This window comes from Alnus glutinosa, chromosome 10, assembly GCF_958979055.1.
Source record: "Alnus glutinosa chromosome 10, dhAlnGlut1.1, whole genome shotgun sequence".
Taxonomy (NCBI): domain Eukaryota; kingdom Viridiplantae; phylum Streptophyta; class Magnoliopsida; order Fagales; family Betulaceae; genus Alnus; species Alnus glutinosa.
Window position 1 is genome coordinate 6,207,815 of NC_084895.1, and position 22,987 is coordinate 6,230,801.

The 22,987-nt window shown below is 34.1% G+C and overlaps 1 protein-coding gene, 1 long non-coding RNA gene and 1 pseudogene across 2 annotated transcripts; 1 reads left to right on the forward strand and 2 right to left on the reverse strand.

Annotated features, from left to right (window-relative positions):
* Positions 1–22,987, reverse strand: part of LOC133878958 (ACT domain-containing protein ACR11-like) — a 63,805-nt pseudogene continuing 40,818 nt past the window's right edge.
* On the forward strand, positions 12,605–15,039 carry LOC133880728 (uncharacterized). The gene is made up of 2 exons (XR_009902385.1): positions 12,605–13,155; positions 14,745–15,039. It is a non-coding gene; the product is annotated as an uncharacterized LOC133880728 (long non-coding RNA).
* Positions 17,938–18,764, reverse strand: LOC133880717 (rust resistance kinase Lr10-like). Its single transcript, XM_062319717.1, has one exon. It carries the CDS (start codon positions 18,700–18,702, stop codon positions 18,115–18,117), a length of 588 nt encoding a protein of 195 aa, XP_062175701.1. The 5' UTR covers positions 18,703–18,764; the 3' UTR covers positions 17,938–18,114.

Consider the following 22,987-nt stretch of genomic DNA (forward strand, 5'->3'; position numbering starts at 1 on the left):
CTACGTTGTTGGGCGCCTCAAAAAATATTGCAAGCTATTAGCAAAAACCTGCCAAATTAGATAGAGTAAATTCTACATCAGTATTGCAACAAAAGAGCTGCAGGGTGCAAGCTCAGTACAACACAATTTGATATTATCATTGTGAATTTAGGAGGGAAAGGACACGAGAGGATCAGATTTATCCTTTAGGTTTGGAAAGACAAGTATAGTAGCATACAAACTATGTCCTTAATTAGTTTTTTAAAATTCACCTGATAATTTTGAAAACAATTCTAATGTTTTAGCATTGCCAGAATGCTGGATTACCTGTTGGAGAGGCTTGCTTATGGCTTTATCCCTGTAACTAACATGAAACTTTGCCTTAGCTAACAAACCCTATGTCCCAAAAACAAAATGTAGAGAATATGTTAGTATTCTCAGCATACAATAGAGGAAAAGAAAAGAAAAAATAAAAACAAAAACCGGCAGACAGTGAGTGAAAAATTATTACCTCTGTGTCAAATTCTCCTGATTTAACTGAAACATTGATGTCGGTGATGTTCTTCACGAGATCCACCAATAATCCAGGGCGATCAGCTGTCTCCACAAGTAGTAAACTGCACAAATAACATTGTGGTAGGGGCAGAGGAGGCAGAGGCAACAGGAAATTTTATTTTTTGCCAGCTGGATTCTCATGTCAATATGACATGATTCATGCGTAGCAGATAATTGCTAATGTGGGTGTGGAGCTGCAGCCTCAACAATTGCTATAGGAGCAACTGTTGTTGGGTTGCAGGAGTTAATCACATGAGTAAACAAAACTTATACATGCATTACCTCTGGCCAGGGCCATCACTATAGACGTTTACATGAGTTGCTACATCCACATCAACCTGAGGAATAACAACACGGCATATCTAAATTGGGACAAAAGTGTGGGACTTCAACAATCGACACGTATTTTATGTAGGGCTGGCAAAACGGGTACCCGACACGACCCGTTTACGACCCGTTAAGACCCGCGACCCGTTTAGGCTAGACCCAGACACGACCCGTTTATGTTAACGGGTCGGGGCTCCAGACACGACACGACACGGCTATTTCACGGGTCACCCGACACGACCCGTGAAACCCGTTTAGCATAACGGGTCGTATCGGGTCGGCACGACCCGGCACGACCCGTTTATCATAACGGGTCCACACGACCCGTTTAACCCGTTTAGCTCATCCTGACTCTAAAACTATATGCACTCCCTGGCATTTCTATTTTCTTGATGCCTTTACAATATGGTAAAAGCTATCTAGGAAACTACTCTGTTTGTAGATCCTATTCTTAAAAGTTGTGTTTATCCAAAGTTTTATATTCTGAAGAACTACTTCTTATAAGAATCTATCTGAGGACTCTATTACATAATTTACATGGGCATCCATTATCTGCTACATTAGGCAAAAGGAAAACAAAAGCTGCAGAATGATGTGAAGTAACATCACGTATATATTCTCACAGCTTCATCACTTGGACGGGAGGGGGGAATTTATAATCAAGCAACAGAAATCTCATCATTACAAAATAGATTACATAACAACATGAACTTGTTCAAATATACATGTTACTATTGAGATTATAAGTCCCAATTTTGCAGAACAAGGAACAAGAAATCAAAGCTATTCATATATGTTGGTAAGAATAATGAGGGGTTATCCTCATCACAAGTTCATATGTTCACCAATTGATAAAGCAAAATAAAGTAAAGGGAGCCATTATCTAAAAATTTGTACAGATGATTTCCAGTGCAACAACAAGCTATTGAAAGCACATGGAACATATAGCAGAATATGTGGCTTTGAAGGGACAGGCTCCATCTAACATACAAGATGAAGCCTTCATCTCAGAGAGTTTGCAGATGCAAAGTGTTGGCAATCTGACTGCTTTTGTTAAATCTGTAACATCTTTTTTCATTCAGGAATCACAATTTCTTCTACAATTTAGGAATTCTGGATTTTTAATGTTGTGTGGCACTGATTCATTAAAACACTTCTCAATCAATTTGGTGCCCAACAAGTAAAAAATTATGCAAGCAGTATGATAAGGTTCATCATATTAAGCAATTACTTGCTCTATATGCAAAGGTAGAGGAATTACAGAAAGAGAAGAGGTGCAAAGAAAGGATATTTACCTGATGTCTACATTATGCAGTATGCACAAATCAGTCTAAAGACCTCAAATTCTAACACAAGTATCAAGAAAGGCAAAAGAGACCCCCTATGGCCCTATGCAATGTCCATCAAAGAACTGCCAAAAACGATAAATCAAACAACCTACTAGAAACTCAAGTTTGAAACATTAAGGCTTAAGCATTAGCAAAATCAATGTAGCTTCTCCGTAATTATAATATCATTGCTACAAAAAATCTGGAGTTCATGACAAAATTGGCCCAGGTTTACTTAGCATTAATAGATATTTTTATTTGACCAATCATTACCACAGCCAAATTCTAGTACCCTCTTCACTTTAACAAGTCAATAGATCAATTGTCATTATCAACAATCATATAGTGAAAATATGACTTACAGAACTGTTAGTGAAAATCTGTGACTTTGTCTTTCTCAAACATGAACACTTCTCTGCAGTCAGAAGAAATAAAGCATGCAATCAAAATTGAGGCATGTGTAATTGTTAAATTTTTCAGATCATCCTCAGTGCATAAATAAACTCTATGAGAAAAGTGATAGCTCACCTTCATCAATTCCTTCTTTCTCCCAGCAGATATCCAGATAGCGTAAAGCCTTCCGATACTTTCTAAGATCCATCTTATAGTCTTGTTTCTGTAGACGGTAATTCATAGTGTCGTAAAACGCAGGAAAGATTTTTAACCAAAAAAAGAAAAGAAAATGAAGCCACTGAACACCACTAACAAAAACTGGTATGAACACCTTATTTGTTATGAAAGGAAAAATTATGATATGAATCTGATATGGACACCTTATTTGTTAAGTACAGATTGCATTGCAATTGAATTGAAAACTTGAATACCTTTCCTCAGCAATATTTGGTTTATCCATAGTTGCATGTGCTACCCATAAGAACAAACTCCTGGTACGATCATGTTGAAATGGCCAGAAAGCATTCTTCAGATTTTTCAAAATCTGCACATTTCATATGGCAGGATTAATGTTCTAAAGATGATTATGTGGATATGTTATATTCAAACCCTATATTTGGCTTGGTAATAGTCTACAGAACATGAAACTCTATGTACCATAGAACATGGCACATATATAGAGAGGCTGCAACCACAAATATAGTTAGGGAGAAGCCTTAAGTAAAAAGAATGTTCGATTTCCCATTTAAAGGTAACAGATAAAAAGGCATTATTACAAGCATTGCAGTTATAATGTACTAAAAACTTAGCAATATAGGGAATACAAAAGAAGGAAAAAAATGAGAAGCAAATAACAATAAATCACTAAAGAAAATGGGATTACTAGTCCTGGGAAATCTCCTAGATGGGAACAACTCGGGGATGTACAGCTTCAAAAGGTTGCATATTTAATAGCATGCATTACTATTGATTGACAGACTTCTTTACACTCTAGCTGATATCAGAAATTGATATATAAAAATGACAAATCAAATCATCAGCTTCCTCTGGATATCCAGCATTATCTGCAATATGTATCATCACATAACAAAGCGTGAGAGTTTAGAGCACAAAAACAAATAAAATATAAAGGCATTCTTTAATTTAAGGAGACAGATTCATACCTGCAGGCCCAATATTACTCAAGATACGTTGCAGGTATTCCAACTTCACCGGTTCAGATGAAGAGGTTCCTTCACTAGTTACATCCGCATTTGAGCCAACCAAGTTTTCAGCTCTAGACATCATATTTGGAGATCAAATCAAACTAATGTCCAGCAAATACAAAGAAATTAAAGAACCAAATTTCAATTAGCATGCAAAGCATCATTCATATAAGTAAAGATTGCTTCATTGGAACCAACTTATTTTGACCACTACTACTATAGTCAAAACCTTAGTTTCTAAATGCAACTCCTGCAAATGTTGGCTTTGTTTACAGCAATTGAAGCGAATAGGAACCTGAACAGTATACAAATGTTGGCTTTGGTTGACTATACAAACACTTCTAATGATGAAAGAAATAACCTTTCAAACAATTAAGTGATGCTGACAACCTTGGCAAAAAGGGAAATACAAAAATGAAATATTCTAAGAGTTTGAAGGGATCACTAAGCAAGTGATTCTGCAATGAATTCAATATTGGAGAGGATGAAGCACACAGCAACTTTAACCCCATTGAAGCAAAGAACTATCAATAATTTCTAAAGTAGCATTAACATTTAACAATTAATCTTTTGGCAATAGAGAACTTCTCCGATAGTTCAAAATTTGGAGGATAGAAAGAGTTCTAATAAGTAATAACATAAAGCCCTTTCTATGGCAAAAAATTCTCAAATACAAAAAACCACATCATAATTGTCCACTCTTGAGTCTTGATCCCTTGAATGAATATGCTCATTGTCCATCAGATTGGGTCCAACGCAAGTTAGTTTGTCATGTCCATCTTTGTCATTCAACTCCAATACCTAAAGGAAAAAAAACAAAATAATTACATTGGGATGTGAAAAAGTTTGGTCATTCTACCTCAAATGCTAAAACACAAACAATAACATAAGAACAAAAGAAAGAACATGAGATCTCACAAGAACTGCTACTATCCAATGTCAACACATCCTCTTCTTCGTTATCCACACTCATTGAAGTTTGTTCTATATCAAAAGATAAAAGAAATTAATGTCATTAAAGTAAGATAAAAAAAAATACAAGTAAATGAAGAAATTAAATAGGCAAATAACTAACATTACCTTGCTCTCCATATAACCAATCTCTAGTGCAAACCAATGCCTCAACAATATCAGGCTTGAGTGAACTCCTATACTGATCAATCACACGTCCACCAATACTAAAAGTGGATTCTGAAGCAACAGTAGAAATAGGAATACTCAAAACATCACGAGCCATGGCAGCTACTTCAGGATAACGAAATTCATTTCCTTTCCAAAATGAAAGGATGTCAAATGTCGTACTCTTATCCAAATGCTTGGGTTCATCCAAATAAAGTTCCAATTGAGTCTTTTGTGCATCAGGATCGACTCCATCAAATGCTAGAAAATCCTACATAAAAAGTGATAACATAAACATAAAATTAATAAGTGATTATGAGTATATATACTAAGTTACTACTTACTAACAAGCTAAGAAAGTAAGAAACTTGTGATATTATTTACCTTTTCCCAATCTGAGCCTTCTTGAGGTTGAACAACCGTGGAGCTTGAAGTTGCAGGAGCACTAGCCACACTATACTCCATAAAAAGTTTGGTCAACATTTTAGTCACATTCTCATACTCTTGAGATTCAGCTCCATAAATCTTAGTATAGTAATACTTTACAAGGCGCAGCTTGTAACGAGGATCTAAAACAACTGCAATGGCCAACACTAAACTGAATTCTGACCAATATTTCTCAAATTTAGAGATCATTTGACCTGCCATTAATCTCTTATATCCATTTTCACTCACAAGCTCTTGCTTCAAATTCACATAAATCAATGCTACCACGGGAAAATATAGATTGGCTGTGGGATATTTGGTACCAGAAAAAACACATGTAGCACGATAAAAACATCCCAAGAAACTACTAATATCAATCACTTTTTCCCACTCAAGTGCATTAGGACAAAACATATAATTTTTGTCAATCATCTCCAAATAAGCAAAAGCACGCCTATAATGAATTGCACTCTCAAGCATAAGATATGTCGAATTCCATCTAGTTGGCACATCTTGTTTTAATCCCTTATTACTATCCAATGACATTTGATTGACAGCTTGAAGAAAACTTTGTTTTCTCATTTGTGATCCTCTAAAATACTTAACACTATCTCGAATCTTTTGGATAGCACCAGTAATCTCTTTCAATCCATCTTGCACAATCAAGTTAAGAATATGGGCACAACAACGCATATGAAACAACTCACCATCACAAGGAAGGGCTTTCTTCATGTTTAATTTGGGTTTGAGATTCACAACACACAAATCATTTGCAGAAGCATTATCTAATGTTATAGAAAAAACCTTTTTATCAATCCCCCACTCTTCTAGCAAACTACATATCTTTTCAGCCAAAGATACACCATTATGTGGTGGGGGCATAAATGAAAAGTTTAACACCCTTTTAGATAATGCCCAATTCTTGTCAATAAAATGTGCAGTGAGGCAAATATACCCATCGGTTGTCAAAGAAGTCCATAAATCTGATGTCAAACTAATCCTCCCTTGACAAACATTTAACAAAGACTTAACCTTTTGTTTCTCCAACATATGCATCTTAATCAAATCAGCCTTGGCAGTATTTCTACAAATTAATGGTACATCACTACGCAAGTATCTATGCACTTCTCTTACACCATCATATTCAACATATGAGAAAGGCAAGTCATGCTTTATAATTGTACCAACCAACAATTCTCTATATTTTTTAGGACAAAATTTTGAGCCACTTACAGACAGAGTTCCTTGATCTCTAGATAGGAGCATCTGCTGAATATCATGATCAGTTTTCCCTCCACAAACCTTCATATGCTTCTGTAGATTTCCAGTTCCATGTGAACTGTTAGCTATATACTTATGGTCACAGAACTTGCATTTTGCCCATATTCTTGTGTCATTTGGATCTGTAGAAGGAACTTCATCAAAATGTGTCCAAACAGTTGAGGTCTTCCTACGCTTCTTCGGGACATTTTTTGTCGGTATCGGATTTGTATGAATAGAAGGAATCGAAGGATCCTCCCTTGCATCTATTTCAACCACATTGTCATCGAATATAACCGAATCTTCATTAATCACCTACACACATATGACATATCAATATATCATTAGTCAATTAGAATGAAGAAAAAAGAAAAAAAAAAGAACCCTTTTAACCAAACTGAGATTAACATATAGGCAGTTAAAATAAAGGGGGGAGAAGTGAAAAACAAGATGTACTTAATTACAATTTACAAGACAATGGAAACAAGAATCCCAAACTCAGTATAGCAATAGAAAGAAGATATTCAAATGTAGGCACTCACTTCAACAGTAACAATCATTTCCAAAAAAAAAAGGTTCCTTTCAAGTTGAAACAAAAATAACTTATAAAGAGCCTACTTTTTAAAATTTGTACTTGTCATAACCAACTTAAACTAGAGTGCTAACCCAAATTCAGATTTTTAGAATCGCTTATATGTTACAAGCACATTGATTGCAGAACTATGATCTCAATCATTTTTTTATTTTTTTTTCTTGTGAATACTTTTTTAATAGAATATCTTTTACTTCACCTTGTTTCCTTTTGGGGAGCAGCAGATTTTGCAAAGTAAAATTCATTTGGCTCAATAAAGTTTAAGATTCTGTATGAAGCTAAACTTAATTGGATTAAAAAAGAAACTTTATACTTGTAACCAAATTGTAATTAAACAATCCATTCTTTCTATCAATCAGTCCTCGATTAATTATTCTGATTCTACAACTTGCAAAACCATTTGCAAACTGTATCAAATTCAGCAGTCATTATCCACATCTTTAAACTTGGTGCCCTATCCCCTGAATTCCTGCCTGTTAAATGTGTACTAACTCTATTTTAATTAGTCTTTTAGTGACAAGTGACAACAAGCATTCATAAGCGGTTTTTAGATTGAAACTATCAATCACAATTGAAACTAAAATAAAAATCATCACAGATTCACAAACATTTAATTTCTGTCCAAATTATCAATCACAATTAAAACTAAAATAAAAATCATCACAGATTCACAAGCATTATGAAAATATTTGTCATTTATTTCAAATTATTTGTCATTGGGTCTTTTCAATCATAGTGTTGTTCACTTGTTCTTAATTGGTCCCATTTATAAAAAATATTTATCACATGGGAACAGGTTCTCTGTTCATTGGAACAACTATTTTAAATTCTCAGCAACGACAATGCTTCGGTAGCAAAATCAGTTAATCCAAGCAAAATCAGTTTATCATTTTTATTTCACTACTAACTATTAACCACATAACCTCTAACATGAAATGAAATAATCATATAATTTCCAATCAACGCATATAATCTATCTAGGAGGAAGTGTAAATTTGATCATAATATCTTAATTTTTTTTGTTCCATTTTGCGACATGTTTTTTTTCCTTACAATTGAAGTACTTGACTCCTAATCAGTTAATACAAGCAATTTTGCCTTTTTGAACTCCGAAGAAGAGAAGAAAAAAAGAAAAGAAAAGAAAAGAAAAAGAGATCCCCTTGTATTTGGAAAAGGCAGTGAGGGGGCCTATATGGTTATATTCACAGTTTCACACTAACAAGTAAGAACACTGCTGAGAATCTGAGATGACAATCCATTTCCCGAAACAAATCAAAATGCTCTAAAAATGTAAATTAACTATTAACAATGACATACCGGCGGTACGGGATGCGACATTGGCGGAAAAGAGAGAGAGAGAGCGGCAGAGAGATGGGGAGAGTGTTGGTAGTCAGCAACAACTAACAAGCGTCAAGCGTTGGCCGTCGGCAGTTGGCAATGAGCGGAGAGCTGGAGATCAGAGACTAGAGAGACTAAGAGAGAGGGCGTCGACGGTCCACAACCCCATAGGCCATAGCAAAGACTCAAAGAGTCACAAATAAAAATCTTGCTCCGAAGGACCGAAACCCACAACCCACAAAAGTCATGTTCTGAAACCACAGAGAAAATCTTAGAGTTGCCGGTGATAGATTTGAGGAAAATCTGAAATTTGTTTGAAATTTGAACAAATTTTGGACTCTTACCGTGATGGATTTTGTCAGCCAGTGGAGAGACGTTGCTTAACTTGCTTGGACTTGGAAATTTGTTGGACTCTTGGAGAGAGTCAGAGAGGGGCTGAACAGCCTGAACTGATGATTAGGTGATTTAGTGATTAGATGAAAGAAGAAGAGAAGGGGCTGAAGTGCTGATTCGCTGAAGGGCAGTGGAACCGTGGAAGTGGAACTGTGGAAGACCGTGGAAGTTTGGAATTGTGGAAAAGGTAGGGTTTTCACTTTTCACTTTTCAATTTGATAGCTTTACGCCTTTACCTTTTAGTTGTCTTATGAAATTTGTTTTTTGAACTTTTGTTTTCTGACTCTTTTCACTGTTTTGTGATTTTTGAACATTTGTTTTGTGATTAAAGCTTAAAAGTTAAACATAAAATGATAAAATCACTAAATCAGACAATCAGAATCAGAATTACTAAAATAATATAATTTAAATAACTAAATTACTTTATTTTTTTTTAATAACTAAATTACTAATAAGCTATAAGCCTATAACAATATAACAGTATAACTTATTACTTATAATTTATAAGCCCATTTAGCCTGAATCGAATTTTCCAAAAAAAAAAAAAAAAAATTGTGGTTAATCGTGTCTGGCGGGTCACCCGTGGGTGACCCGCCACCCGACCCGCCAAACTAAGTTAAACGGGTCATAGACCCGTTTATGACCCAAACCCGTTTAAAGTAAACCCAAATTCGTTAATTTCGTGTCGTGTTCGTGTCGGGTTGTCGGGTCGTGTCAAAATTGCCAGCCCTAATTTTATGCACCCATAAATCTATCAGGATGCATTGACACAATATATCCCTCATAAGATATGAAAACAAAGCCAATTGGACAATACTATCTTACTTCCACCATGTTCCACACCTTAATTAGTGAAAACAATATCATTACATGACACAAGCAACTCAATATGATAGTAAATCAGCATTTTGGGAATTTGACATAATACTACTTAAGAAGTCTCAAGCCACTGCATTATGTTATAAAAAGGGAGCATAAAAAGAAGTGCAAAAAATTATTTTACTCATGCAGTTTCTTCTTTATTTTAGCTATATTTATTTTTCTAGCAACGGACCAGTTGGGGGGTGGGGGGGAGGGGCGATAGGGTGCTTCCACTTCCAGTCGCAGCAGATCTATTAGTCACTTCTTGAATAAGAACATTTCTACCATGAGTATGATAGGGCAAAGGCAGTGGTCACTATGGCAAACTGAAAACTATGGCATCATCAAAATCAGTGCCAAGTGCACATTTTCATGCTCAATTGTGCATGCGTATTAACAGTGTGTACAAAGGCACAAGCACACGCAGAGTTATCTAGGAAGCTAAAACAGTGGTAAAAAGAACTAACTACAAGGAGTAATGAGTCACATGTCAAATTTTTAAGGTTTTCAGAGTTATCTAGGAATCTAAGATTTCCAACGTATCAGAAACAACTAGCTGTTTTCTTATCCAAGAACAAATGTCACCAACACCAATTCTCGTTTTGTTTTTAGGTGTTTGCATTAGTTCAAGGGATTGTCAAATTTGTGACTCAAATACCAACAATTGTAAGGAAGGTCACTCCAGAAAACATATAAGAAAGTGTCTCTTTCAAGGACAACAGAGATCTGAACTTTCAGTTGAGTGATCAGAAAATTAAAAAGAAGAGAAAAAAAAAAATCACTGGCATCAATTGCAAATTTGGCAGCTGTTAGGACAGTATAAGAGTAGAGTAGACAATAATGTATACAAGGACTGAAGTTCATACGTACATATAAGGCATAATATAACTTACGCTCTAGTGATGGCAAACTTGTTGTGCTTCCCAGAAGAATCCAAAAACACATTGGCCTTAACAACATTGAGTTCAAGATTTTTAAGTGCATTCATCTGCAACCCATTTGCTGATGCTTAATGTCCACTAACCAACATATTCTAATAAATCAAACAGAATCAAAAAATTTCTCATGCTCAATAAACTAAAGGAGGAAGTAACTGGCTTCATACAGTATCGAGAAGAGCTCCAAGCCAATCCCCAAAAGTTATCTCTACAATAGTTGTACTTGGATCAGAGTCTTGGTTGATAACAACTACAGGATCCGGGATGGTATCACTATCACTAGGACTTGCATCCAGTCTGCCACCTGATTCCCCGAATTCAAAAACCAAAAGAAATTAGAGAAGTAAGCTAGTTAATATGCAAAACCCCCTATCACATAGATCAAAAATTGTTTACCTCCAGAGCAGTAGCTGATGATGCTTGTGGAGTGATTGCAGTGACTGAAGATAATCATCTGACAAAAACCCACAGAAACTTAACAAAAATAATAGCAAGAATGCCATGCCCAAGTGTAAGTAGATGTTGGACAACTCAGCTACTAAGCACGATGATTTAATTATGCCATCATTTATTCTAAATACATATCCCTAAAAGATGAAGCTTGCCAAGTTGAGTAAAATAGAGAAACAAATTGTCTAATCCTAACAAAATGGAAAAACATAATTCTAAATGCATATGTGACTGAGAGGAAAGGGGGATCTGTTGATTGGACAGACTGTATGGACGATTTACATCAGACTTGCCAAGACGGAAGATCTGAATTTTATGGGCTGGCTCTATACTTGGTCTAACAGAAGGCCTGAGAATCCCATCTTAAGAAAGCTAGACAGAGTGTTAGTTAATGAAACGTGGATGATTAGAGTGGTGATTAGAGTCCTTCTACCTCAAGGCATTTCTGATCACTCCCCAGTAGGGTCCTTCTTGAGCCTCCAATTCAGAAAATGCCTTTCAATTTTTTAAAATATTTTTTGGCTTGGGCAGTATGAAGTATTGCCTTTAGTGGTGAAAATTTGGATCACAGCAGTGAAAGGGACTCCTATGGATAAAGTTTCCAGCCAGTTGAAGCTGCTGAAGTCAGAACTGAGTTGAACCAGAACAGCCTCTCAGATATCAAGGAGAATTGTCATGGCTAGAGAAAAACTTGAGAGCATCCAGAAGCAAATTCAGCTGAATACTGGAAAGGGTGAGCTTTTGTTGAAAGAAAAAGAGTTGTTACAGATGCATTGTGATATGCGCAGGGCTGAAGAAAGCTTCTATAAGATAAAGGATAGAGGGCGGTGGCTAAGCATAGTTCAAATCTGTTAAGAGCAGAAACAGTAGAAAGAAAATCACAGATGTGTGTTTAAGAAAGATGGAAATAGGGTGGAAGACCCTGAAGAGGTCAACTATGAAATGGTAAGCTTCTTCCAAAAAGCTTCTGGGTGTAAATTCTAACTTTGTTGAGCTGAATGAGGAAAGATTGAATTCTGCTATTTCAGAAAGGCTTGATGTTACATCAATGGAGGGCTGGCTGACTCAAGAAGGTGAGTGATGAAGAGGTTAGATGTAAAGATGAAGAAAATAAATAGATAATTTAGCAATTAATAAATTATATTTATTAAGTAGATGAGATCAATAGTTAAATTTTAACTGACAACATTTATATTATGAAAATAAAATGAGTTTAAGGTAAATAATTGAGTTAAAATAAATAATTACAATAATGAATCCTATTGTAATGAATAATAATTGTAAGGTTAAGTTGCAATGATATTGAATAAAATGAGATTGAGTAATAATTATTTAAGAAAATAAATAAAATAAGATTGGGCAAAAATACAATTTAGAAAGGTTAAAGGCTAATATTAAAATAAGAGCAAGGCTATATCTTATCTATAGCCATGTGTATGGCTATGGTTACTGTGGAACAAAAAGTCTCTCCGTATCAAATGAAGAGAATCGATTTAGTGTAAAAATGAACTTCTAATTGTTTTTTCATATTCTATACCCTCATTTTTTACACTAAAGGGTGAGGATCCAAATTCAATGGTTACTTTGGGGAAATATTTTTCTCCCCTCAATCCCCACGTTCCAGCCCTCCCCACATTCCTCTTCTTTTCCTTCCTTTTCTTCATTTTCTTTCTTTCCCCTTTTTCCCTTGCAGCACGATCTCTCCCCCTCTTCTCTTTTCTTCCATTCTCTTTCCCCTGTTCTGTCGCCCAGCCCCACTTTCCCTCTCCTCTCTTCCCTTCCTCATTTCTCCTCTCTTCCATCACACCCGCACAACCCGAGTGAAACCCAGCATGAGAGATCATCGCCGAGAGTAAGAGAGACCCGATCCTTCCGGACTAGACGACGCCGGCGGAGCTGAGGGCGTGATTTCCGGTGGGTGACGCCGGTGAAGCGAATAGGAGCCAATTTCCGGCGTCCGGGTAGAGGATCATTCCTTGGATGAATTTCCGGTAGATTTTCTGTAATTTCTTGTGATTTCATTCCTGAGTTATTATAGATTTACTTTGGGTATTTTTCTGTGCTATTTGGACTCGATTCACGGCCGGATGAGTGTCTTGGTCGTGTTGATTTTCGGAGTTTCAGTTGGGTGTTTGTTTTAACCAAAATAGTTATGGATTTTGTAGGTTGTGAAGCTTGGTTTAGTTTCTTTGTTTTGATGTTCACCGATTAAGGGAAGATGTGATTTTTAGTGGTGTTTTAGAGTATCTTGAGGGCTGATTTGGGGGATTGAAGGCTAAGTGAATTAGTTGTGTTAATTTGTTATGGATTATCGGTTTAGGTGATTTTTGGGTGTTAGTTTCAGGATGGAAATTGTTGGGTTTATTGATGAAATTCTGGATTTTTGTTGATGGTTGATTTGATGATGTTTTATTGAGTCTTGTTGGTGGAACTTGGTTGAGGATGGGTTCCGGTTAATTTCATTTGGAAATGGTTGGGTATTATTCGAAGATGGCTTGTGTATGGGTGCTGAAATTAGTTAGGATTGGTCTCCTAGAGTTGTTGGAGATTGATTTTGAGGGCTTTGTTGAGAATTACCGAATTGGTACCCTTAGAGTTGGTTTTATGGCTTTGATGTGTGTATGTAGTTGAATTCAAATTTGGTGTTGATTTGGAGTGAACTATGATGTTGAAGTTAATGTGTTAGATCCTTTTGGTATAAATGGCAAATGAGGTGGAAATAGAGAATGGGTTAATGGTACTATGCAAAAGAGAGTGCAAAGGATTTATTGGAATTTAGTAGGTTCTCTACTGTGAGTTATTTTAGTGTTGTAAGTATGTTTTGAAGCTTGGATTGATTAAGAGACCATCTATGAAGATTTTGGGTATAGGTCGGATAAAGTGGAATTAATTAAAGTTAGATTCTTTATTATAATCCATTTGAATGTTTAGAGGAGGATGAATTGCTAATTATTGATTAAGTCCCCATCTTGGTACTAAGTGAGAATGAGAAATAAGATAAGTGATTACTAGTGTGTCCAGGTCTTATAATCTAAATTACTTGGAAGGTTAGAAACTAGTAAAGTATTGGTTAAGGTTAAAAGAACATAGATTTGTGATGTCTAATATAATCTTACGTCAATAGGTATATATATAGGGATCGAATATACTTAGTTAGCTTAAATGGGGACTTAATAGTTAATAATGATAACAAGACAACTTAGTACCTAATTCACCCATCCATGTACACCAAGTGTTTTAGTATATTATCGGAATAGGTTTTAGCGTTGAAGGTATATATGTATATATATGAGTTAAATATATATATTGTGAACTTAGTAAATAAGCAACAAGCTATAAAAAAGATTATGAATAATAATGTGACACAACAATAACAAATAAGCTAATGAAATAATAGATGCGTCTTCTGGTTAATAAATAAGATAAGACACAAACTTATAACTAGTGACTAATCTAATAATAGCTTAAGGTATCTAGATAGCTTTAGAAGCGAGTGATGCGACGTGTGAGCACGCGGGTAGTTAGGATGTCATAGAGTATGGGATTCGGTAGTGTAATCTAACGATACCAATGTTTGTAGGATCGTGTCCGGATTTGAGGCTTTAATTGGTTCTCCAATGGAGAGTCCAAGTGACTAGAGTCCAAATGAGTGCTCGAGTCAAGAGTCCAATACAGCCAAGGTGAGTATTCTACTCACTGAGAAATTATATTTTTTTATGTATTATGGATTTGTAAAATTTATATTGTTTTATGAATCTGAACCAACTATATGATGAAATATATGTTTTAGTAATTTGATTAGTTTGATTATGTTCAATTATATCAATGATGATTAAAAACTGATGCAAGAGTGAAATGTGTTGAATTGAGTTAAAGTGTTTGAGTGTGCTGCGGTTGGGATTTAAATTATGCAAAATTGTTTCAATTATATCAGGTACATGTTATGGGGCATGTGCCATATGTTGGCTTTGCGACATATCATCGTGCTACTGTGAGGACTCGTTTTACGTTTTGTCAAAAAAAAAAAAAAAGGGTCGGTACATTAGATACTCAATGTTTTCTCTCAGAGATAATAAGACTCTATTATGTTGGCTTTGCGACATATCGTCGTGCTACTGTGAGGACTCGTTTTACGTTTTGTCAAAAAAAAAAAAAAAAAAAGGGTCGGTACATTAGATACTCAATGTTTTCTCTCAGAGACAGTAAGAACACCTTGTTTTTCACAAAGACTTCACATATAATTGGGAAAGATATACCGGAAGAAATCAAATCTTTCTTTGCTTCTGGATGTTTACTTACTATTATTACCTTAATCCCAAGAGTTGCAAATCCAACCAGGCTAACTAAATATAGACCCAAGATTCTCAATCAGATTGGTTTCTCTCGAGGAAGTTCAAAAGAATCAGGAAAACTTGTGGATTGAGAGACCTTGTAAACCACCTGATTCTCTCTTTTGTAATTCTAATAGCTAGTGATTGGTCTGCTGCCCTATACACGACTGTTCCTTACAGCTTCTATTGAACTTTTATTTTTGTTGTTGTACGGTTTGCTTTAATCTTTTGAAAAAAATTAAAGCAATTTATTTGAAATCAGATCTAACAAGGATTTGGTAACTACAATAAACTCAAGGAGCTAAAAGATAAAAATAGGTAGAAGATTTTTGTCTCAAAAGCTAAAAAAATTTTTATATCGGACCGAGCCTTCTTACATGAGCCCAAATCAATTTTTTTTTTTTTTTTTTTTTTTTTTTTTTTTTTTTTTTTTTTTTTCTTTCTTTTATTTGGAATTTATGACTTTCATTAATAAATCATGATGAAACAACTAGGTAAGCAAATACATTTATTATAAAAATATCCTTCAAAGCAAAGAAAATTGAGAAATTACACTTAATTTTCCTTAAATTGACATCTTTTTTGTAAATACACTTTTAAACTTTAAAAAGTAATATTAGGCCCCTCAAATCACCACTTTGTTGCAAGTTATACCTTCTGTTAGCCAGCTCTTCTAACATTAAATTGAATGAAAAATAACTCGGAACTCGTCGGTGATAGCTTTTTATTTAAAATGTCTAAATTATCCTTAAATTTAAAAAAGTGATACTTAATTTCCTCAAACTACCACTTAAGTACTATAAGTTGCATCATTTGTTAGTTTCTTACCTAAAAATTGTTGGGAAATGGCATGTGTAATGCACACATGCTAATTTTGTTTACATGAAATGCCTAAATTACCCTTAAAATTATTATAAAATAAGAAAAATAAGAAGAAAAAAAAAAAGACAAAAAGACAAAAGAAAGGCTGATAGGGTGGTTGACCAAGCCCGGTTGATAAGGTGATTTGGCCACTGTAAAAAATGGCTAATGTGACGTCTCACATCGCCTGAGAATGAGGATGTGCTTATATGTATAAATGTACCCTTTATGACAACAACGCGTTTTAAAGCCGTGATGGTTATGAACCTATTAGAACTCCGCAGTTAAGCGTGCTTCTGCGAGAGCAATCCCAGGATGGGTGACCTCCTGGGAAGTCTGGTTTGGGGAGCCAAAAGCGGACAATATTGTGTCATTGGGGGTGAGTCGTTACAGCTAAGGGGGGCTCGACCAACACTCAAAGAACTCTTTATATTATTATTATTATTATTTGTATTTTTTAGTCTAAATTGAGTGTTTCATGTAAAAATTTAGCACATGTGCTTCATGCCTCATGTGTCTTACAATGAAGTACCCGTAGTATGGTAGTTTGAAAGAGGCCAAATGCCAAGTGTCGATATTCATTTTTTAAGCCAGTTGTTCATTCTAGCATGTTAACCGTCCTAACATATTAACATCATTGTCTATATCATTTATTTGATCACTACTACAACTATATTATATAAGGAGTTATGTCTTAAAAATGCTCACCCTTGAAGAAACTCTTCGAAAATCCTGCCTGAATGTCCTCCGTATAATAAATCCTCACACAAACACTCAATCTTTTGGTTTAACACTCAAGGAAAAAGTTCAAAACCCTCTATGGTTCACTATGAACAAATATTATTTTTCGTTCTTTTACGTTCTTTAAATATAATCTTTTTGTGCAATTAATGTTCATTTCATTCGATCGAATTTATTTTCATTCGATCAACTTTGGCATTAAATGCAATCAAATGACATTGAGTCTCACCTAACATCACAGGTCAAGTGACACGTAGAGTAGCAACTTTCGTTTGATCTAATTTGCAATAAATGATGTCATGCGACGTCTCGTCCCCACAAAACCCCACACGTTAGTTGACACGTAGAGATTTGATTTTTGTTTGGGCAAACTCATTTTGGATCGAACAAACACAATCTTAAAAAAGCTAAATAGAGTGTTAGTTGGAAGCTGTCCGGACGTGGTTAGAATGATATTTTGCCACCAAAGACATAATTATTTTTGACACATTTATTTATTTTTTTAATTTTTTTTTTTTAAAAAATAAAATATTAAGTCAGACCCAACCCATTTATATGGTTTTGTGATTTTTTATTTAATTAAAAAAAATTAATAATTGTGTCATGGGGTGTCAATATACCAAATCTCCTCCACTAATACATTAAATCTTAATTTGGATTGAGATCCCTCAACAATATTATCTCCAAACGACTAAGGATTGGTCCAATTCAATATGCCAAATCCACAAAGCAGAGGATTACTAGTAGACAATGAAGAAGAATAGCAACATATCTTCTCAAATTTCAAACTCAAATTCATTAGTCAAGTATCAGAAAATAGAATTGACATTAAAAAAAAAAAAAAAAAAAAAGCTGATGTAATAAGGAGCTAGAGTTATCTTAATTTAAACAAACTCTTATTTGTTACATAGAAATACTAAGCATCTTTGCGCTATCAAATATATAAGAGAAAACTAATTTTCTTTTTAAACAGGGATATAATAAATCAAAAAGACTCATACATAAACAAATTTGCATTTAAAATTGAGATGATTGACTTGATTCATTTGATTGATTCGAATTCTCTCCACCACCTATTACGGTTTCGTCTAGTGCCGAAAGGAAAGGCTTGGAAGGCATTTGTAAGCATTCAACTTCTCCTTTAAGCATTTGAACAACTTTGTTCATTGAAGGGCGATCATTAGGCTTCATCTGTATACACCATAATGCAACAATGATCATCTTCTTCCCTATTGTCTTTTCCTCTTCTGTGGCTTCTTCCAATATTTCTACGTCGTTTCCATTTTGCAATTGGTCATAAACCCAAGTAGGGAAGTATAGTTGGCTTGAGTGTTCTGCAACTGCATTTACGTTCTTTCTTCTACCGGCCATTTCCATCAATAACATTCCAAAACTATAAACATTAGCTTTGTATGAGACGCCTCCAATATTTTTGTAGAACAACTCAGGAGTCATGTATCCTAATGTCCCTCTTGCAGCAGTCAAAGAAACAATGCTGTCATTTGTTGGATATAACTTTGCTAGTCCAAAGTCAGAAACTTTGGGAGTAAAATTTTCATCAAGAAGAATGTTGTGAGGCTTGATATCAAAATGTAAAATTTGCATGTCACATCCTTAATGTAAATATTCAATCCCACGAGCCACTCCTAGAGCTATATCATACATTTTATCATAACTTAGAAGCGTGCATACTTCTGACAAAAATATGTGTTTATTTAGGGAACCATTAGGCATGAACTCATATACAAGAGCCTGTTTCGATCCTTCAACACAAAAACCAATAAGTTGTACTACATTAACATAATGAATCCTTCCAATGGTTGCAACTAACGAAGATCAAAGGAGAGAAGATTCTTACCATAGTCAATTGTCATGTACGTCAGTCAATAAATTGGAAGAGCTGGAAGAAATTTGAAAAAAAAAAAATGAATTAATTGATAAAATTGGAGAGAAGATTCTTACCATAGTCAAATGTCACAAAGGGCCATGCTTAACGAGAAATAAAAGCAATAGTATAATTAAACCTGTTGCTTCATCGTATCATCGAGCACAGTCAATATTCCATTTCGATCTATGTGGTTATTGTTTCATTCTATACTAAATTTACCAAATTGCCCATAGGGAATTTATCCTGCAAATAAATTTTTAAGATTGAAGCCTCACCTAATTTGTTGCCAAATCGCTCATATTCTCGTACCATTAGTTGATGTAATAGAGGTGCTGGTAGTCGATTTAAAACTGTTTTGACAAACAAGAGAATAACATGCATCAGTACTAGTGTTTGGAAACAGAGAATTAAAACTCGGCATTTCTTTTAAAGTTGAAAAGACCTGTTTATAAAAACAAAGGAATAAGAAAAAAAGAAGAAGAAGATAATCAAAATAAAAAAAGATAACGGTTCTTACCGAAGATGAACACTCGATAAAGTATTCGTACAATAACTACAACATGAAAATAAATAAATTAATAAATTTATCAATTAATAAAAAATCACTAGACAAATGATTTAGACGAGCTTTGGTTTATGAGTTTTTACCAAATGATTCACTAGACAAGTTTATATCTTCAACGCCTGCCAAAAATCGTATCCTTAATTAGGTTAAGCTGCAAGATATTGCTTTTGGCGTAGCAAAAGGATTCGAATATCTTCACCAAGGATGCGACCAACGAATCCTCCATTTTGATATTAAACCTCACAATGTTTTGCTAGACCAGAACTTCAATTCAAAATTTTTGGATTTTGGTCTTGCCAAGTTATGTTCAAAGGATCAAAGTGCAGTTTCCATGACCACAGCTAGGGGGACTATGGGTTATGATGCGCAAATTTTAATACTCGCAAGCGCACGAATCGTTTGCAATATAGTGTATGTGCAAGTGCAAGGTCGAATCCATAGGGAATTGCGTTGCAAAAATTAATTTTTATATAAACTAATTTTATCTTAACCTAATTCCGAATTTTGGAATTTTATAATGTAAAATAGTAAACTAAATAAAAACTAAATTAGAAACAATCAATAAAAAAAAACTCTAAGGTTTTAGAATCCACCTCACCATATCAAATAACACATTCTTGTATTTTATTTATACACCCAATAAACAATTAAGACATATTCATTGTTCAAGGTTCCGTAAAAACTATATTAAATTATTCAATGAATCCAACTTAATAACAAATCACAACGAATACCCAATTGAAATCAAATCATCTAATGTATCCGTTTTGACAAACAAATCACAATGGATATCCTCTTTCAACCAAATCATTCGATGTATCTATCGGTTGAAACACATTAAATATCCAACTTTTCATAAATAATCATTCAATTAAAAGACATAAATCAATTAATTGAATATTGGACTTGAACAATAATTTGATAAATATCGGAATTGCATAAGATAAAATAACAAGAATGAAAGTATTATCAAATGTGAGGTTTCATCCTCAACCTTAGTTGAAAAATTAGCTACTCATCACTAAAAAGAAAATACTAAATTTTATTAAAAACATAAAAATAAAAACTTACAAAGAATAGAAGCCAAATAACCCAGCTGCTGCTATGTACAATGTTGGGATTCGATGTTCTAAGTGGTGCATAGCATGGGGTATTTATAGTGAAAAATTAGGCTAAACTTAACTTTTACAAAATGACACCTCTACCTCTCTAAACCCTAATAAGAGAAAAGAATGTTAGGGTTTGGAGTGTTTGGGGCCGCTAGGAACAAGAAAATTCGCGCTCTTATATTGCGGGGCATTTATGACGTGGCAAACATTCGAATTAGGAAAATTATATTTCACAATGATTTGTAAAATTTTGAATTAGCTTTCCAACGTTGCTGATTTCACTTTAATCCGATACTTGAGCTAAAAGTTCTGATCAAAATATTATGACTTGTGCAGAATGTGAAATTTAATCCAATCCGATTTTGACTTTGTGCTTCCTTCCAAACTTTGCATTTTTCACTTTAAAATTGTCGTTTTCTTTCAATGATCTGAAAAATACCAAAATACAAAAAATAACAAAAAACATTAAAAAATAACAAAGCTAAAGGTTTAACAAATGTGAATTAAATGGTCTAAATATATAATATTTGACACTCATCAAGTTACATTGCACCTGAAGTGTTTTCTAAAAATTTTGGAAATGTGTCTGTAAAAGCAAATGTTTATAGCTAGCTTTGGAATATTGTTACTTGAAATAGTTGGAGGGAGGAAAAATGTCTACGTTACAGTTGAGAACACTAGCCAAGTCTACTTTTCAGAATGGATCTACAATCTCTTGGAACAAAAAGAAGACATACGAATCTTTGTTGAGGATAATGGAGATGCTAAAATTGCAAAGAAACTTGCAACTATAGGACTCTAGTGCGTTCAATGGCACTCAATAGATCGTCATTCTATTAAAAATGTGGTTCAAATGTTAAAAAGAGAATGAGATAAATTAATTATGTCTTCTAATGTCTTTGCCTCTACGAGCCCCATAAAAACTAAAGAAAATATGCTTATAAAACATCTTTGACAATGTGTTGGGAGTGATTTTTGAATCAGAATAATTATATTTAAACTTGGCTTATGTAATAATTACTATATATGTTTCAATGATCAATGTTGGGACTTAAACTCGAAGATTATAAAAAAGCGCCTACTTTTTTTTTTAATCTGCTTTTTTTTTTGGCCTTTTCAATTGTCAATTCTTAGATTTGTCAAATAATCTAAAAAAGAAATTGTTTTTAGTCACACTTTGTCATATTTCAGATATTTCTATCACTGCTGTCACATTAATTATAGTTACCTACTTTGTCTAAAGCACACAGACACGTTATCTTTGATCTATTCGTTAAAAGGTGATCTTATAAATATATATATATATTTTAAGTGCCTCTCTTTATATTTAAATGCTCTTGAAGCATTCAATAACAAATATGATTATTATATTAAATATCTCCAACAACCCCGCTTTTAGGAAAAAAACATAAAAAATATGTATGATGGTCTTCAAAGATTAAAGCATAAAATCATTTTCGAAATGCATTATTCAGCAATAGTTTTTCATTGGAAAACCCTGACAGTATGTGATTTTTCTTTCTTTCTTTCTTTCTTTCTTTTTTTTTTCCTCTTTCTCTTAAAACAGTTTTTGGAAATTATTGTCAGAAAACATCATCTAAAGAAATCTCTTGCTCTTATTTTGGAAGGCTATCAAATGTTGTAACGTGAGTGCTTCACAATCTCCTTTACATGGTAAAGTCAAACATTATTTTTAGTTGGAACTTGGAAGTAACAAAGGGCTTGTTTGGGTCCCCTATTATTTTCAACTATTTTTTATTTATTTTTAAAAATTATGTTTGGCAACTTTTTACACAGAACTCAAAAAAAAGAAGAAGGGAAAAGGCAGTCTAAAAATACATTTTTGAAGGTTCCCTATGGCTTAGCTTCCTTATCATTATTGGAAGAATTAAATACATTTTTGCCCCTATCGTTTAATAATTTTATTTTCTTAAGTTTTAATTTATATCGTAAATTATACCTCGCTTATAACTAAAAAAAAAAAAAGAAATAAAAAAATTAAAAATCATGACAAATTCATGATTTAGTCTTTATCACAATAATGGACGTGCCAAAAATTGCTGTCATAGACTGAACACAAACTTGCAGTAGTCGCAAGGAATAAATATCATTGGGGTGGAGCCCACACACTGGGCTCCACTCCGATGTATCTGGTGTGAGTGTAATTATTATGCACAAAAATTATAAATATTATTTCAAATATTGTTATACGTTTAGTCGTGTATCATGTGCCACCACCGCATTCGAGGTTGGCCCCGTTTGAAAACCCCATTGCCCTCCCTTCCTCTTGAGTTTTTTTTTTGAATGATTGAAAATTAAAATTGATGT